Source organism: Panicum virgatum, chromosome 5N, assembly GCF_016808335.1.
Source record: "Panicum virgatum strain AP13 chromosome 5N, P.virgatum_v5, whole genome shotgun sequence".
NCBI classification, from domain to species: Eukaryota; Viridiplantae; Streptophyta; class Magnoliopsida; order Poales; family Poaceae; genus Panicum; species Panicum virgatum.
The window spans coordinates 7,453,243-7,472,192 of NC_053149.1; the positions used below are offsets into that span (position 1 = coordinate 7,453,243).

General features: G+C 49.5%; 2 protein-coding genes across 2 annotated transcripts; both read right to left on the reverse strand.

Annotated features, from left to right (window-relative positions):
* Window positions 1-12,103: 12,103 nt before the first annotated feature.
* Window positions 12,104-13,479, reverse strand: LOC120675686. The gene is made up of 2 exons (XM_039956884.1): window positions 12,648-13,479; window positions 12,104-12,557 (listed from the first exon to the last, which is right to left on the reverse strand). Exons 1-2 carry the CDS (start codon window positions 13,284-13,286, stop codon window positions 12,396-12,398), a joined length of 801 nt encoding a protein of 266 aa, XP_039812818.1. The 5' UTR covers window positions 13,287-13,479; the 3' UTR covers window positions 12,104-12,395.
* A 1,080-nt stretch (window positions 13,480-14,559) lies between these two features.
* LOC120674491 (leucine-rich repeat extensin-like protein 3) lies at window positions 14,560-15,838 on the reverse strand. Its single transcript, XM_039955666.1, has 2 exons — window positions 15,267-15,838; window positions 14,560-14,662 (listed from the first exon to the last, which is right to left on the reverse strand). The coding sequence occupies exons 1-2, from the start codon at window positions 15,836-15,838 to the stop codon at window positions 14,560-14,562; spliced, it is 675 nt and encodes a 224-aa protein (XP_039811600.1).
* Between the last annotated feature and the right edge of the window lie 3,112 nt (window positions 15,839-18,950).

Consider the following 18,950-nt stretch of genomic DNA (forward strand, 5'->3'; position numbering starts at 1 on the left):
AATTGACCCAACACGAGATGATAACTTCTCATTACACAATATGTACGCTGTGTCCTAAGACCTGAGATCGTCGTATGTACTCAAGATGTGAACCGACTTACTTAGGAGCCATCAAACGCTCCGTAACAGGGTAGTCATAAAGGTGGCTTTCGGGTCTGTCGAGAAGCATGACGTGAGACATAGTCGGTCAAGATGGCATTTGCCCCTCTCTACAAGAGAGATATCTCTGGGCCCCTCGAGTGATTCGGATCAGGAAATGCATGGCCATGCTGGGGTTAAGAGTTAACCAAGTATTCGGAATCACAGGATCGAGAAAGAGTGGCCGGCTTCAAGCAAGACCAAATATCGTGAGGCAAAGGGAACAGCATGTATAAGATTGTGACGGCTCGACAGATATGATTCGCGCGTGCTTAGGTGTTGACACGTCTTGCTAGAGACCGCTATCAACTATTGGCCAGTAGGAGTACTGGGCCATGTCTATTCACGCGTGAGCCCATAGGGTCACACACTTAAGGGCCAGAAGTCTAATGAGGATGAGATCTAAATTAGACTGGGCTTAGATGCACTAATGGGCTTCAGTTGGCCCATTAGGGGATGCCTAAGGTGGGGTCCATGGAAGCCCACCTAAGGGGCGCCCAAAGGAGCTATAAATACAAAGGAGCTACAGTAACCCTAGCCGCCCCCTCCTCCCTGCTACGCTTTCTCGTGCATCTAGCCCAAGTTCGTTCTCGTAGATCTAGCAATCCAGAGTGCGAAGCTTCTTCCCGTACGTGTGGACTTCGTGGAGGTGCTGCACTTGCTGCACAAGGACGAGCCGTTCGTGAGGAGGTTCACGCGACTGCACTGCCGACTTCTATCTGCAACCGCGCGTCTAGTGGTAATCCCGTGATCTATAACTGTAGTAATCCTGGTTTATGTGGTAGAAAATTTTTATTTTTGCTACCCCATGTTCCTACAACGTGACAACTCAAAATCGAACTCTTGGTTTGGTCGAGTTCGACACAAATTCTGATTCCTAAGAGCCTTACTTTTCCAAAACTCTTGGAAAATACTTGGCTCATTTGAAGACAATCAAATGCCCTAAGATCAAGAGCTAAGAACTACTCGCCGGAGTGGATCAAGTTTCACGATCGATAGAGGGCTGCATCAAACTTGCAAAAACCGCTCTCAGCCCATCTGCGCTACAGTAGAACTCGAAAGCACTAAACCCACCGCAGAAGAGGTCGGGCGACATGCACTCAGGGATCGATCGGGTAAATTCAAAGCTTGCTAACTGCATCAAGGTGGCTGAAAGCACCCTGCAAAACAAAGAGCAGAAATCGGGAGGAGGAATCTGTGGGGGAGCTGGTGAGACAAACCCCCGAGTTGTTCGGATGGGACCGTCTATCTCCATAATACCTCAGAGCCCTTCACCGGAACCTGCTCACACTCGGACTCCGAAACCAGTCGAGTCCAAGTTCGATCAGGACTTTGACCGCTTCATGAACAGTCTCGAGAACTTTGAACCATTTGATGATCTTGAAGAGTGGTCAGACAATGTCAAGCTGTTCATGGACGCCATGGCCAAACCAACCGAGCATGCCGACGCTCTTTGGGAACCGGCCAAGCTTAAAAAAGGAAAAGTCAAGGCCCCAGAACAATCCAGCGACTCAATTTATGACAAACCCTGGATTAAGGAGCCTGAAGGGCTAACTCCTACTCAATCATGGCTACACTAGATGAACGAGAACGCCGTCCGTGTAGAGATGTGCATACCGCTTCTCGCTCACCCAAATCATACATACTCAAAAATCGGTGGGCTAACCGACTCCGAATCCGAGTACTCCTCCGACCCGGAGGAACAACTGGATGACCTAATCTAGTATAGTAAACAAGTCAAGTCCAACTTGGCAAAGAACCTCAAGTCCGATCAGGACTCCCTCCATAACCTGATTATATATGCAACGCCGCAAGGACGGATAGTGCACCTCAGGAAGGCACAAGATCCCAACGCTTCTGCCTCACAGCTAGAGGATCTGCCCTACGAACAGAGCACTCCTTTAGACCCGTCCTCAAGCAAACAAGACCAAGAAATTTAAGACCTCTGCCGTGAAATCCTCATGGTTCGTATAGCCGAAGAACCTGAGGATGATCCCATGGAGCGTCTCAACCTCGACGACTACAATTCTGATGATTTCAATGAGTACCTTTCCGACAACATGAAAACTACTCCTCCTACAATTACAGAAGCCCAAGTTACTACCAAGGAACATCTACCTGCTCCTCCTCCTCCTCCTCTAGCGGTGACCGTCACCGTCCAACTGGACGAGTAGCATCCAGCAGAAGATTTCTACGAACGTCGTCGCCACCTCAACCAGAAGAGGGCGTTCAGGCGTCAGTGCCTTGCTAACAGCCTTCAGGAACAGCAAGGCGACAACTACGACTACTCCAACTGCGACCTCCGCAGTGTGATCAACGCTGGGCATGATGCGCGCAACGTTATCATCTCAAGACGAAAGGAACGTGAGGAAGTTGAGGCATACAGCCCTTCTTCCAACTACCGCATCCCGCCAAAGGCTTCTGCATCTTTCAAGAAGTACAAGCCGGCAATCACCAGTACCCGTCCTCAGGGTAAACCACGCACCCAGCATCAAGCTGAATCATCTCAGAGTGGAAACAGGATCAACAAAGTACTACTACGCAAGTGCTTTATCCACCCAAAGAGCTCTCACACGATCTTTCAGTGTGACTCAATCCGCAAGGCCCTTAGGGCACCTCTCCTAAAGGAGACACCACCAATAAATCTAGTCGACCTCTGCGTCGACTAGTGGTACTAGTCGATCATCATATCGACTAAGTTCCTTTTTCGAATAAGCCTTATTCAGTCATGTAAATCATTGCTCATGTCCAACGAGCAAGGGGGTGGTCTTAAGAGTCAGAGTCTGTCACTTTATAGTTATTGTAATTTCGACAAATCCAAATAAAGTTGATTTCTCCTATATCAACTACTTGGCTCTCGCTCACACGACCAATACCCCACCTCGAAAGTCTTGCTCAGCATTAGAGCAACTATCGAGTAGTTTTTACGGTTCTCACTCGAGTGCTTTTTTGACATTTACGTCTTGGGCAACCCGACGGGGTTACCTAACAGTTCTGTCCTAAAAGACACTCTTGTCCTCCGGTTGGACACCCTACTCGCCCCGCTCGAGTAGGTCTTGGATACTCTTTCGGCACCTTCATCTTGGGCAAGCCGACGGGGTTAGTACCTAACAGACTTGCCATAAGAGTTACTCCAGTCCTTGGTTAAAAGGACACCTTACTCGCCTCGCTCGAGTAAGTTTTGGATATCTTTTTGACATTTACGTCTTGGGCAATCCGACGGGGTTCGTACCTAACAGTTCTGTCTTAAGGATTACTCCAGTCCTTGGTTAAAAGGACACCTTACTCGCCTCGCTCGAGTAAGTTTTGGATATCCCTTCGACATTTACGTCTTGGGTAACCCGACGGGGTTCGTACCTAACAGTTCTGTCTTACGGATTACTCTAGTCCTTAGTTAAAAGGACACCCTACTCGCTGGCTCGAGTAGGTCTTGGATACTCTTTCGGCACCTTCATCTTGGACAACTCAACGGGGTTAGTACCAAACAGACTTGCCTTAGAGTTACTCCAGTCCTTAGGTAGGACACCTTACTCGCTCTGCTCGAGTAAGTTTGGGATGTTTCTAGAATATTCACGTCTTGGTTAACTCGACGGAGTTCAATCCTAACAGTTCTATTCTAGAAATCAATCCAGTCCATTAATAGGACATACTACTCGATACGATCGAGTAGTTTGGGCCATTCTCGCAAACAGTTGCATACTATCTGGGTAACCAGACAAGGTCTATCCTAAATGGTCAACTGCGAAAACCCCTCAAGGAGTACAGATAAGTTCTTGATACTCTAAAATAAGTTGACACAAGTTTCCCGCTTGCTTAGTTTACTATGGGAATCTCCGTTATAGAATCTTTTAGCCTCGAGTACTTGACGGGTACTACTTGCTTGCTTGAGATACAAAAAGAACTCATGTTTTCCTTTAATAATCTAAGTATTTGTCGAGAGCTTTCCGTCTCCATATCTATCGAGAAACTTCTTAAAACTCCTAAATACTCAATAAGAGTTCTTCCCCCATTTGAACAACAAAGTTCATATTAGCCGCGTGCTAATTGAAAATTTTTCCTCCAAGAAGGAAATTGATACTAAGCTATGGCTTCTCATACCTTTAAGTGCTATTCCCACTTGGTTAATCCCGCGGGATTCAATCCTAACCGGTCAGCACTATTGTTACAATTCAGAAACATACAAACTCGATTTGATTCGAGAATATGTTGCCTCCTAAGGCACCCACGGATACAATGCATCGTATCTACTATTATGACTGAGTGAGCCCGATGCTGCCTACACTCAGAACCCACAAGTACAACTACTCGACACATTAAGGGATTCCACAATCCTAACAAGTACTTGACTTTACACAAACATCCAGCATTTGTTTAAAGTACTTCTGGCTCACATGCCAACTCAAATACAAGAAAACTTAAGGAGACTCTGCTCTGCTCAAGGCTTCTACAATATGATCAGCCACCCCGGAAGTTTCCGCCAAGTACTGACGGAACCGATCATCAGTACAATCAGCCTTGGCTCCTTGACCAAGAGCATCCAGACAATTTCACCAGCCCAAGTACGTGACCTACGTACTGGCAGGTAATGTGGGAAACAAACCTCTCGAAGGCCCCAGGCACCCTGCGAAGCCTCCTGGCCAGCGTGAGTGGTTCATCTCCATCTCTAACTGGGATATCCATGGCCTCGGCTACCTCCAGGGCGGCATCTCTGACTTCTTTCAGCTCCATGAGCTCACGCTGCATCGAGTCTCGAGACTCTGACAAAGTCTTGAGTTGTTGCAGCATCGATGCTGCCTCACGGTCAGAGTCTTCTTTAATCTTCTTAAGCTTCTCTATCTCATCTGTGTTTCAGTACATAAGAATCTTTAAATCCAGTACCAAGCTTTCCTGAATCTCTAAAGATTTGGCACAAGCTGTGTACTCGATTAAAAAGAAAATCTTATAAACACCAAGCGGATCTACTAGTCGAGTGCATATCAAATGCTAAATACTAACCTTTCTTTGATTGGGAAAGCTTCTTCAGCTTTCCTTCAAGAGCAGTCTTCTCAGATGAGAGCGTCTTAACCCTCTCCTTGAGAGCATTTAGCTCTGTCTCATCTAGCGTCTGGACACCCTTTCGTCCCAGTGCCTCCTGCAAAACAAAAAGATCAGCATACTACTCGATCTACTATAAAAAGTACTCGAAGCATTCGACTACTTACCTCCAGCAGCTTAAAGCATGCTCTACCTTCTCTCGCGACAAGTCACTTCCCGATATAACTTGGGAAGTACTCGCCACAACAACAGCCTTCTTGGGCACTTCTTCGATTTTTCCTATAGTATCCCCCATGTTTTGGGAATCTAAAGGAAAAACATGCTACTTAATTACATTAAGAGCAAACAAAAGGATACATTTCTACAAGGCACTACAAGCTTACATGCAGGGGTCTCCGCAGGCTGTTTATCATCGCCTCCCTCAGGAAGCTTATCGCCTTCTCTTTCTCTTGGAAGCCTGTCGCTTCCTTCATCCTCTGGGATTTTCTCATTGGCCCTCTCCAAGTTCGGCAATGGAGAATCCAGAAGCATAGCGTTGGCCATCGCCTCCGCATCACGAGTACTCATCTCAGGAGTACTCGGGGGCTTCTCCAGCCCCGGCTGAGAATCCGAGTGGCTCTCAGCCCTCGCGTCCTCACCCAGGACTGCATCTCTGCAAAAACAAAGTAGTTATAAACTACTAGATTCAAAATAGACCCTACACATACAAGTTCTAAAGAACTTACGCAGAAGCTCTTATTAGGGCAAATTCCTTGATGCCAAATTTGCGGGCAGGCTTTGTGATCATGGCCAGCTTACCCGCATCAACGATCTTATTTACAGCAGAACTACTCGCTGAATGAGTAGCTCCGATCCCACTTGATGGGTCCACTGTGGTGGAGGGGACAGTTTGTCCCACCCCAGTATCATCCTCATACTGAGGCCCGTGGCACCTTTGCCGCTGGACTTAGAAAAGCAAAAACACAAATCAAAACTTGCAAATTGACAACTAGAAAGTACTCGATTGCAAAATAACTAGCTACTTACCTGTCGCTAGTGGTATGGGAGGAGCTGCTACGCTTGCTTGCCGTTGACCGAGTACTTCTTGGGCGCTCGGTTTGGGCATCAGCACTTGGAGTGGGGCTGTGTTCCTCATCACTCCTTTCCCCAGAAGCTGCCTCATCTGCACAGCCAATATGGGATATCAGTACTGTTTATATGAAACCTCATATGACATGCTAAGATTTGATTTACAGATCGAGGAAATTAGAATAACAAAAGGGCGAATAAATGCCTAGTAGTGAAGGACTACTTTTAAAGCGATCCACGTCCTCCTACAGAAAGTAAATCCTATCAGATTTACGCTATGGTAAAGTACTCGATTTCTATGAATCGACTACTCTTATCAATACCTGCTTCGGCGGATTCGTAGCAGAAAATGTACCAGGAACAACTGGGATTCTATTTACACTCTTCAGAAGTCATTGTATTCGACTAAACACTACATCATCCGAGATCTCTTCCTTCGAGTATCTTGATGAATCAGTTGTTCCTTGATACTGGAATCCAATCGATTCCCGAGCCTGCAATGGCTGAATTCTTCGCTTCATCTAGTCAAATATGACTGCTTCCACAGTCAACATATTTTGCCTCAGAACGGCAATTCGCTCGAGAAGTTGGGAAATCTGACTCTCGTCGACTGGTTTTTTATTCCATTCAGGCCACTGAATAGGAGCGCTGGGAATAATGGATGGAAAACTTCTTGACTGGTTCTCGACATAGAACCACTTGGGTTTCCATTCGATTACTTTATTACTAAGGTCATAAGGGATATACACTCTATCCTTTCTTTGCCTAAGTTGGAGACCTACGCCCCCTACTACATCTAAGATGAATCTGTTGGGCTGCGGTTTCAAGTGAAAAAGAAAGCGAAAGAGCTCAAAATGGGGCTTGATGCCCAAAAAAGCTTCGCATAAATGCACAAAGATGGAAATATGGACAAAGGAATTTGGGGTCAGATGATGCAATTGGATCTTGTAGTAGCGCAGGAGTCCATAAAAGAAAGAAGAGCAAGGAAACTCCAATCCGCGTTCCAAGTATGAGGTGAAAGCAATGATTTCCCCCGTATTTTCATACGGATGATCTTTCCCCAAGGCAGGACACCATTGGATAACAGATCTGGGAACTAAAAGACCCTGCGACACCAAAGAATCTAAGTCAGATTGAGAACACTTACTTGTGTTCCAACCCTCATCACGAGTTGGCTCTGCAACCACACCCTTCCCCTTGGTCGCTTTCTTGGGGGCCATTCGGAAATCTACGGATCGCTTCCCGCGCATACACTGGCGGAATTCCTAGGGCGATAGTGGAGAGCAAAGGGAAACAAGAACTTTGGATCTGGAAGCTCGAGAATGAAAAGACAGATCTGAAGCAGTAAAAACAAGTGGCGGCCGGTGGGGTAAAACTTAAGTTACCGCTTCATTTTATAATGGCGGTGGCAACATGGTAAAAACACCCAACAGGCCAACACTCTGTTGCAAATCGCAGAAATAATGGGATTTAAAAGAGACATTCCTTTTTCTGAGATTACATTCTGGAAAAGAAAACACTCACATCCCTAGTCGACTACTCGACATCCTCTTCCTTAACTAGGATTACATTCCAAAACAAGGATAAGTACTCGACATAGTACAACTACTCGACACTTTACAAAACGACTCGGGTCTACACGCACACTTCTTGGCTTCCTGAAAAGCATGCTGCAGCTAGATCGGCCCGAGGCCGTGACAAAGTACAAACTTATTATTCCCATTTCGGGAATAAAGATATTCGTATTTAGGGAGATAAGCTACAAGAGTATGGAAGCAGATTACAGTAATCACCTCGCAAGTCCTCTTGTAGCATCTTGCAGAGAAATTTCTCTTTCTCCCTAAACACTTTGTGGCAAGATCAAGCTTCCCCGCTAGAGATGTCAGTTCTTGGGCACCTAGAAACAGGCAACCCCAAGGATGTGACACAACGAGACTCAACCCAGCGTCTCCAAAACTGTCTTATTGGAAGATGCAACGACATGATGTCCAGCATGGATCCAACGAACGCATTAGGAACGCAGGAGGAGGCAGCGGAGACTTCTCTTGTCACTCGCAAGTTCTCTTCTAGCATCTTTTTTTGGAAGGAACTACACAAATCTCATGAGGGCGAGAGCAAGAACACCAAGGAAAAGTCATGGTCGCTACACTTTGGTGCTTCTGGCAAAGGCCTCTATCCTGCCTTTTATAGCCACAAGGAGACTTACTGAAGGAGAACCCGTGAATTAACAGTGCACGTTTCACGGATGCATTCATGACAGCATTCACGGACGCAGTCAAAACTACAATAATGCAGATTCTCCAAACAGTAACGTCTCATGTGAGCACTGAATAAAGAGCCGTACATCCATGGTTTTATTTCTGAAATTATTTCAGGTGCAATCAGTATGGCGGATCTAATTGTATCATTTTTCTGGGATTTTACCCGAAAAAAGAGGTCTTTTTGGATTCCAGATCTGATGAATCCTGCAAATAATCTGAAGGATAAAATCTGATGCCACGACTTAAATCCTTAATTCCAAATCTACGCTCGGGGGCTACTCGCAGCAAAAGGGATTTTGATTTAAGGCTCGGGGGGTTGCTGGATATAGGCATCAGAGATTTATTTTTCAATTTTTTTTGGAAAATAGACTGAAGTGACCCTCAGCCTGATTCTGCGATTCAACCTAAGGCTCGGGGGCTACTCCATATGGAGCGCGAGTACTTCGCGCACCATATATGATCAAGATTTCTGGGCTTGAGCACCTCACAGCCTTGAAGCAAACGAAAGTACTTGAATGACTACTCGACATATTTGAAGGAAGGGCCAGAAGCAACCAGAAGGATGTTCTGACTACTTGAAGTACTCGGAGACGCCCAGCCAAGTACTCGACGACTGCAGGACTCGGCTACGAAGAGCTCGGGGGCTTGTCAGACCCGAGACAGCGGGACTGCTTATAGACATAGAATGTTCTAGTGTAAGAGATAGCTCATGGATGTACCTTACCTCTTTTGTAACTACCCGAAAAGGCATAGAACTAGCTGCAGTACAAAGGAAGCTACCCGATTGTGTTGTAGTAGGACTCCAACTGTACTCGGCTAGGACTTTCCATGTAACCCTGTCTCCCCGGATATATAAGGGCGGGCAGGGACCCCCTCCAAACAATCATCAACACCTAAGACAATACAAACCACACAGGACATAGCGTATTACACAAACTCACGGCCCGAACCTGTCTAAATCTTTGTGTTCCTTGTACCATCGAGTTCTAGAGCAGTCGATCCCTACCTACAAACCCTTCTGCTAAGGGTATCTCTAAGCAGGCTTGGCGGTAAACACCGACAAATAACTCTCTAAATTTGTATATAAGTTATCCAGTTATATCATTGTTAAAGTTAAAGTAACCTCTAAATCTGAATCTAAAATATAATTGGAAGCTCCTTTTGAAGCCTCACGTGAAGCCACCTAGAATTCTAGGTGGATACTTAAAAAACAGAGAAATTCTCGCAAAAATAGAAGCATCTGCTCTAATCATAGTAGTTATCGGATCTGTTACCTTATCTAATAAATTACCCACCTCTGCCATTATGAAAATAGACTAAAGTACCACCTAAACATGTATCTCACCTCCGCCATTATAAAATAAAATATAAAGTAACACCCTAATCTTCGTGTAAATTACCCCTATGTCATTATAAAAATAATGCAAATAACCTCGTAGATTTGTATATAAGTTATCCAATTATATCATTATTAAAGTTAAAGTAACCCCTGAATCCGAATCTAAATTATATAATTATAACAAAATACTGAAGTGCACCAATAGGAAATTCTAAATTACTATTCTATCATTACTAATATAATATTTATGTTATTGTCTCTATCATTATTAATATATTATTTATGTTATTACTTAGAGTAAATTTCACCAGCGGTCCCTGAACTTGTCCCGAGTTCTCATCCCGGTCCCGGTACTCTCAAAATGCACGTCTAGGTCCCTGAACTTGTCCCGAGTTCTCATCCCGGTCCCGGTACTCTCAAAATGCACGTCTAGGTCCCTAAACTTGTCCCGAATTCTCATCCCGGTCCATGAACTTGCTAATCTGTTTCATATAGTTCAAAACCTCCATAACATGCACTCCAAACAGTACGATTAAGTGAACTGATAGGTGGGGGGCCATATGGCAGTCACACCTCTCCCTTCTCCCTCCTCTCTTGCTCCCAACGTCGCCGCCCATGGCCATGGCCATCTTCAACCTTGAGAATGGGGAAGGGGGCAGGCTCGGGCGAGGGGGTCGCCGGCTCGCCGGCCGGGTCGGCGCTGTGCGGGCCCGCGGGCGCTGGACCGGGACCAGGACCAGAGCGGGGCTCTCCCGCCAGGGCGCGCCGGCGGTGGTGGCCATGGAGGGCGCCGCCCTCGGGGTGGCACGACATCCACAGGGAGCGGGGTAGCCGAGGGTCGCGTGGGACGACGGCCTTGATGTCAGCGTGGCTGGGTAGGGAGGGCATGGGGCCGGTGGAAGGGCGGCGGGGATGCGGGGTCTGCCGTCGGCGTGGCCAAGCGGCGGTTGGGGCATGAATGAGGACCGGGGCGGCGCGGAGCTGAGGTCCATCGTGGCAGCTCAGGCGCACGGGTGGCGACAGACGCTAGGGGTGGGGTCCGGCGGCGCCCATACAGAGGGAGGAGGGAGAAGGGAGAGGTGTGACTGCCATATGGGCCCCACCTATCAGTTCACTTAATCGTACTGTTTGGAGCGCATGTTATGGAGATTTGGACCTATATGAAACAGATTAGCAAGTTCATGGACCGGGATGAGAACTCGGGACAAGTTCAGGGACCTAGACGTGCATTTTGAGAGTATCGGGACCGGGATGAGAACTCGGGACAAGTTCAGGGACCTAGACATGCATTTTGAGAGTACCGGGACCGGGATGAGAACTCGGGACAAGTTCAGGGACCGCTGGTGAAATTTACTCTATTATATAAAGATACTATCCAGTGTCACCATGCATTAAGTATGATGAAAGAGATAAGAATAACAATTTACAAATGAATGGTTCAATTAAATGTATACTAAATACATATGGAGGTGTGATTCAAAATAAAATCTATTACAACTAAATAATAGTAAACATGTATTTTAGATTATGTGTTAGAATATTTAATAGATAAAAGAGGGTGTGAGATAGATAATTATAATTATTAGCTATAACTTTTATTTTTATATTATTTCTAATTAGCATGTGCGGGAGCACGAATTGATAGGCTAGTTAATCTATAATTAGCCATGTAATAGTACAGTAGTGAAATATACATTAATTATGAATTAATTAGATTTAGTGTGTAGATTCGTCTTACGAATTGGCTCTAGGTTTCTGCAATTTAATATTACAATTAGCTTATATTTAGTACTCCTAATTGGTATGGATGTGACACTCTTTGGATCCAAACACCCACGGAGTTTGCGCACGAAAAAGAAGCAAAACTTTTCCAAAAAATATTAGAACAATCTTAATAAAAAAGTGTCGAGAAAAAATATTAGAGAGGGCAAAAGAATAGATTGATAGGAAAAACTTGTTCATGCATGACAGCTTTAATATGTCTTGTATTATTTCAACCTGAATGCTTCTTATTCATGATAAACATCTTTAATATGTCTTACAAACCCTACCATTGGATTATTTCATGATAAACGATGCCAACGGTTCAGTTCTGCACATAAGTAGCCGATTCGCCTACTGTCCTAGTTCACTGCGGATTTCGAACAGAGCATCGCAACTGATAGACGTCGGGAATCATCGAGGCAGAGACCAAAAAGATCAGGTAGGAACGCAAATCTCTACGCCTCGTCCACCCTGAAAGGCTGAAACACATGAATCTGATGAGCGGCGACACAATGCCGCAAGGTGCGTACAGATTATAGTGAAAGCAGGCGAGCACAGAACAGCAAATTCCCAGTCATAATGGTACATCCATCAGCACCCAACAAAAGTGCTACAAAAGAGTGACACTAAACTCCAAAAGACATGATTCGAGTACCAAAAGATGATTTGACTCCTAATCCACCGGCAGCATCACACATTCACACGACGAAGCCAACCGAACAGTGATACCTAACATTCAGTTCAGTTCAGAACTAAACACAGCAGCAGCACGAGGCAAGGAAGGATCGATCTTAAGCTGGCGCGCCGATCGACTCCGTGCAGCAGCCAGCAGTGTACACACCACACCAGCAGCCTCGACGGGCTAGCATGGCTGGGGCAGGAGCCCTGCCGCGGAGGAAGACATCCGTGAGCATGGTCTTGGACTCGAGCGAGGCCTTGAGGATCATCAGAGCCTGCAAATGTTTGGAACCGAACATGTGTTGGCAGGAAGAGCCTGCAAATGCTTTGCGCGCATGCGAGAACGGGGGCAAGGTCTCACTCACCTCCGCGTGGCCGATGTGCACGGTCCTCTCCTGCACCGCGCCGAGATCCCTCATCGCCATGGCGTTGAAGATGGAGATACTGGAGATGGTGGACATGGGCGCGACGGCGAGGTCGTCCATCACCGTGTACGTCGTGTTGCCCTGCACGAACCCTCCTGCCGCAGCGTTCCGGCCGAAGCCGAACACCTCGCTGGGATCCACCGTCGGGATCAAGATGGTAAGAGTTCCGTGGCTGCCGCCAGTCGCATAAGTCACCTGCGACGCCTCCCGCGGTGGTCTGCCGCCGCAGGACGGGCACCTGGGGCGAGCGCTCACGTCGACAAGGCCGAGGATGGGGCCGACGGAGCCGGCCGCCGGCGGGGGCACGACGGGGCGGAGGAGCGCGTCCATGTCGACGCCGGGGCGGGCGTAGGAACGCTCGAGGTTCTCGACGCTGCCGTAGAGGCCGCCGACGCTGCCGGGCACGGCGTCCTGGCCGAGCAGCATGACCACCGTGCCGACCGGCAGCGCGAGGAGGGAGAAGAGGAAGTCGACGGCGTCCTTGCTCGCCTCCGCGAACAGCAAGCGCTGGGCCCTCGTGTCGACGAGGAGCTTCATCCTCAGCGTGGTGGGGCCGGGGCTGGCGACCGCCGTCGCCATCGCGAGGGCGGCGAGCTTTCTTGTGGCGGAACCGTGTGGAAGAACTGGGAAGGCGAATGGTCAGAGGCCCTGTTTGGCAGAGTTACAAACGCAGCAAGAGCCCTGCCAAACGGTGTGTTGTGCACCAGCTCCGTGCGAGGAGCTGCCTGGAGCCCCTCGCGGCTTCCACACGCGAGGAGTCAGGAATTGGTGGCTCCGCACGGCTCCGACGACCCTTTGCCATACCTGCCCCCAGGTGGGGTCCGCTGGAGCGTGGCCCGCGAGGACGAGATGGCTGGCGGCGAGGGCCTGCGGAGTCGGGGACGAGGTGGCCGGCGGCGAGCCACCGGGCGAGGCCGGGACGAGGTGGCCGGCGACGAGCCTAGGCGCGCGGCCTTCGGGTCGGGAGGATGTGGCTGGCGGCGGACGTGTGGAGGAGGAGGTGCCGGCCGCCGCTGTTTTGGGAGGAGGAAGAGGCGCGGGGCGCCGCGATGGGTGGAGGAGGAGGAGGCGCGGGCTGCCGTGTTCAGAGGAGGAGGGGGCGCAGGCCACCGCCGGCGAGTGGAACAGGCGCGGGGGGCCACCGTCGGTGAGTGGAGGAGGCCAAGCGGAGGAGGCGGCGGCAGGGCTGGGCGACGAGAGTCGCGAGGAAGGAGATGGCGACCGAAAAAGAGGAGAGGAGGAAAAAGAAAAGGGAAAGAAAAAAAAAAGAAAAGAAGAAGAAGAAAAAAGGGGCAATTTGGACTTTTTATAACCTTAATCTAATATATGAAGTTGTTTTATTAAATATTTTCTAAAACAACTCTAGTTCCACCAGAAAAACCGCTCTATCGGAAAAGTCGGAGCTGAATCTATTTTTAGAGGAGCCGGAGGCCTGTCAAACAAATAGTCCGTATAAATGCGCGTCACACTCACACCACTAACACTCACCTACGGCAGAAACAGATGGAACAGAATTTGAATTGACTCCCCAGGATTGATGGGAGAAGACGTGCTGGAGCACAGACGGCGGCAGCAGCAGAGCTCTGCCCATAGCGCGCCCTGCGAGAGGCGAGAGAGAGGGAAAGGACGTGTACTCGATCAGAGCAAGAGCAACTGAGCAAGCAAAAGCTTGTGCAGGAACAACAGACGGTGGTCTGAGAGGGTTCCTTGAAGCCGGGGATCGATCGTGTGCTGTGCGTGTCGGCGTCGCTCCACGATACTCCTCGCACCACCTGTCAAACTTTCCTTACTGTAGAGACCGCATCAGAACCGCGGAAGCTTTTCAAGTATATGACAGAAAATTTTCAGTATTTCACCACTCGTTAGTCGCCAGCATTTGAGCATCAACACACATGAAGCTAGCATGCTCTGCCCATGCCAGCGGCAGCGCATCAAATTGAGCTGTAACTGTAATCCTGCAGTGTGATTTTAATTTTTATTCATAAAGTGCCATGCGTTCAGGAACAGAGTTCAGACGTACCTCAGACAGCCATGTTTAGTTTCAAAAAAATTTCAAAATTCTTCGTCACATCAAATTTTTAGACACATGTATGGAACATTAAATATAGTTTAAAAAATAATCAATTGTATAGTTTAGTTGTAAATGATGATATGAATCTTTTGAGTTTAATTAATCTATAATTGAACACTAATTACTAAATAAAAATAAAAATATTACAGTAGCTAAATTCAAAAAATTCACGAACTAAACACGCCTGAGTAGCAACTTTTCCCGAGAGAAGGCAGATACAGTGGTTAACAAATCAGACACATGTTTGTCGGTGTCCGAATTGGATATCCAGACGCTAGGCAAAGCAGCAAGACAAAGCGCGGCTATGGCTGGGCATTCGGGTAACCCGAAAATTTCGGGTCGGGCTTTTCGGGTATTTGAAATTTCGGATTTTGAAAATCGATACCCGAAATTTGCCCGAAATAACAAAAACCTGACATTTCGGGTACCCGAAAATTCGGGTTCGGGTTCGGGTAATCCCCGAACTACCCGATATCAAGAGGGCCGACAAAGGGCGGGGCGTCGGCGGCGCGGTGAGGGCGGGCCGCGGGGGCGTCGGTGGCGGGGCCGGGGGCTGGGTGTCGGCGGCGCGGTGGGGGCGGGGCTGCGGGGGCGTCGACGGGCCGTGGGGTATCCGTGGCGTGGCGGGGGCGACGGCACCGGCGGGGCAGGGGCGGCGGACCGTCGGGGGTGGAAGCGCCGCGGGAGACGGGCGGGGCGGAGGCGTCAGCGGGCGGCCGGCGGGGGCGGGGGCGGGGCGGGACCAGGCCGCAGGGGCCTCTGCACGCCACCGCAGCCGCCACGCGCCCACGGGGGCCTCTGCCACCGCGGCCGGGATCCGCTCGCCCCGCGCCCCTTGGAGCAGGGGAGGCTTGCCCCACTCCACGCCCACACCGGCCGGCGCAGCTCCTCGGCCCGGCGCAGGTGAGGAGGCCGCAGCTCCTCGCCCGCCGGCCTGGCGCAGAGGGAGCCGGTGAGGCGGTCGCCCCGACGGCCACTGCGGCGAGGGCGAGATCCGGAGCCGGCTCGCCTGCTCGCCGGGGAGGGAGAGGAAGGAACGGGAGGCGCCAGATGCCTCCATGGATCCGGTCGGAGAAGAGGAGAGGGGGGGCGGCACTGGATCCGGCCGCCGGGGGTCGCCGCGAGCAAGGGGGTCGCCTCGAGCAGCACCGTCGGAGGAAGTAGGCCGTGGTCGCGTGCGGTGGCGCGGTGACGGTGGCCCGCGGGCGAGGGGCGGTGGCGCGGCGGCGGTCGGCGGGCGAGGGGCGCTGGTGGCCTGGGCGAGTCGCGACTCGGGTGTAGTGGCGGCGTGACTGACTGGGGTGTGGGGTGGGCTGTGAGCCTGTGCGGCTGGCCGGCAGCGGTAGTCTAGCTTAGGGTTAAGGGTATCGTGGGCTGGGCTGCATGTGCAATGAGTAAACATGCATGGGCTGGGCTGTATTTCGGGTAGTTCGGGTACCGTGGCCCAATACCCGAACTACCCGTAATAATTTCGGGTACCGTGGGTTAGAACCCGAATTAGGGTTCGGGATTTTCAGGTTCGGGTTGTTCGGGTTCGGTCTCGGGTTTTTCGGGTTCGGGCTTCGGGTTTCGGGTATTTTGCCCACCCATAAGCGCGGCGGTGGCTAGCTGCCATCTTCTTGGAGAGCTCACGAACTGCTAACGCCAGTAGGTCGCTTGGTAGAGTAGTAGCAGTGTAGGAGCAATGGGCCAGTTTTCTTATTGGGCGCTAGTGCGCTGCCAACGATAGTAGCGCACGGATCGCCGTCTTCAACCTCGCGCCGCCGCCGCGAGCTAGGATCTGGGGAGGAGGGGGGAGCGGGCGAGCCAGGGAGGGTGGGAGGTGGGCGGAACGGCCGCCGGCGAGGTCGTCGTTGGCCGGAGTGGTGGTGGGAGGCGGCGGTTTCTGGGTTGCCGGGGTGGGGGCGGCTCCATGGCCGCCGGCCATAGAGGAGAAGGTTGGGGCGGGCGGCGGCCAGGCGGTGGTGGCGGTATGGCCCGGCGGAGGGCGCGGCGGCGCAGGAGCGCGGCCGCCGTGCCGGGGCAGGACAACCGGTGGGCTAGTGGCCAGCGGCTGGGGCGGCGAGATCCGGCGGCCGTGGGTGGTGGGAGGTCGGCGGGGGGGCGGGGGGGCGAGCGGAGCGGCGCGGCGGCGAGTCGCAGGCCACGAGTGGCAGTGGTGGTCGACGGTGGGGCTGGGTCGGGGCGGGGCGGATGGGGTTAAGGTGTAGGAGGAAGAAATCTGAAAGAAGAAGAAAGAAGGTAGAATGAGGAAGAAGAACAGTGTTCGCTGGGAGAGCCTGGCGATGCGCGAGTGTCGCCAGCGGCCCCCGCAATGGGCAATGGCACTGCAAACTCGGCAGTGTAAAGGGAAGCATGGCTGGACGGCGTACACGAGCGCTGAGCGCACCGCGCGGTCGTGTCAACGCCTCCACGCGACCACGGCCAGCCAGCCAGGCTGCTGGGCCGGACTTGACCGTGGATGGGCCTTCGGTGACTACTAACTAGGCCGCCGCTTGGGCCAGCAGCGTCCCATCGGCAGACCGAATACTTCGTCTTTCATCCTCAAACTAGAACATTGCGCGGCATTGCCGCGCAGAAATATGCCCTCTAGTTCAGGTTTATTTTAAGAAATTGAACTACAAAAAGTTCAGGGGGGTTTTCGTAAAATTGGTAGACTGCGGGAGTTATTTGGTAAATTTGGCGTCGACGGAGTACCGGTCGATTACTGAAAAGTTCAAGGGGTTTTTCATAAAATTGATGGACTTCATAATTATTTTAACAAAGTCCAGGGTTTTTTTACAAAATTCACGGAGTACGGCACGATTACTAAAAGGTTTTTTTTTGTAAAGTAAGGTTCCACAAAGTCCGAGGGATTTTCCGTTAAATTGGTGGACTCCGTATTCATTTTAACAAAATTCGGTTATTTGGTAAATTTGGCGTCGACGGAGTACCGGTCGATTACTGAAAAGTTCAAGGGGTTTTTCATAAAATTGATGGACTTCATAATTATTTTAACAAAGTCTAGGGTTTTTTTTACAAAATTCACGGAGTACGGCACGATTACTAAAAGTTCAGGTTTTTTTTGTAAAGTAAGGTTCCACAAAGTCCGAGGGGTTTTCCGTTAAATTGGTGGACTCTATATTCATTTTAACAAAGTTCAGGATTTTTTTGCAAAATTTACGTCCATACCTATTCCTGACCGTCGGATCGCGATCCGACAGCCGTTATTTTTTTAGCTGACGTGGACGTCGTCCCTGGCCGCGAGTGCGACCAGGTTTCAGTCTTTAAAAGATTTCATATTGCAGATGGCAGCACACTGCTGCTCAAATCCAACTGATGTCACAACTTCTATAGCCTGCTGACATCACTTTACTAAGCTTGTTTTACGCAACAGAATTCCAATGCCCAGTCACCATAACACTTTAGTGTCACCAATAATCTTCGACTTAATGCCATGTCTAAAGACACCCTTCCAAATGATTTTCACGTGCAGCCTGTAAGTGCCTAGGTTGCATGTACGTTCATCCACATCATTCCCTATAACAAACTTAAGGTGTCTAGACTTATTGTAACTATCACGAACAGAAAAATATAGGAGCAGGTAATCACCCCTTCTGACAGATAATATATGACGACTTAATGAAACAGACCCATCACTTCCAAATACTGTCCTGGTGCCATCTACTTGACTGTCATACATAACCATTTTACTTGTATGACTTTCAGAAGTCGAAGCAAATATTTTGCCAGTGAAAGTTGATTTTCCATTCAAAAAGTTGACTCCAATAGAAGCTTCCAAGGCTTGAGAAACAGGCACACACACCATATCCACACTACTTAGGTAACTTTTGAGTGAAAATGTGTAGGGTATACCGGGCTTATTCCTAAAGGCATTGAGCACTAATAAACCTTTGCTGAAATCTTTGTCAACTGCCCCCTCACCCTTAATCTTCAGATCAAACTCAACTTGCAAATCAATTGTGCCAACAAGTGCTCGATATGGACCTGTCAAAGCTAGCATACGGTTCTGCACAGGGATTTAGGGGAAGAAACATGTAAGAATTACACAAAAATGGAATTAATAAGATGAAAAAGGCAAATGTAAATTCAGACCATAACAAATGCTATGCCATGAGAAATTTGGGTTCCCTCTGTACTCAAATGTAGGGCATCCTGGGTTTTTAAAACAG

Coding starts and splice junctions, on each gene's coding strand:
- LOC120675686 (XM_039956884.1), bottom strand. CDS start 13,286: ATGGCGACGGCGGTCGCCAGCCCCGGCCCCACCACGCTGAGGATGAAG. Junction 12,558..12,647: donor TGCACATCGGCCACGCGGAG/GTGAGTGAGACC, acceptor AAACATTTGCAG/GCTCTGATGATCCTCAAGGC.
- LOC120674491 (XM_039955666.1), bottom strand. CDS start 15,838: ATGGAGGCATCTGGCGCCTCCCGTTCCTTCCTCTCCCTCCCCGGCGAG. Junction 14,663..15,266: donor CCGCCGACGCCCCGCCCTTT/GTCGGCCCTCTT, acceptor ATCACACTGCAG/GATTACAGTTACAGCTCAAT.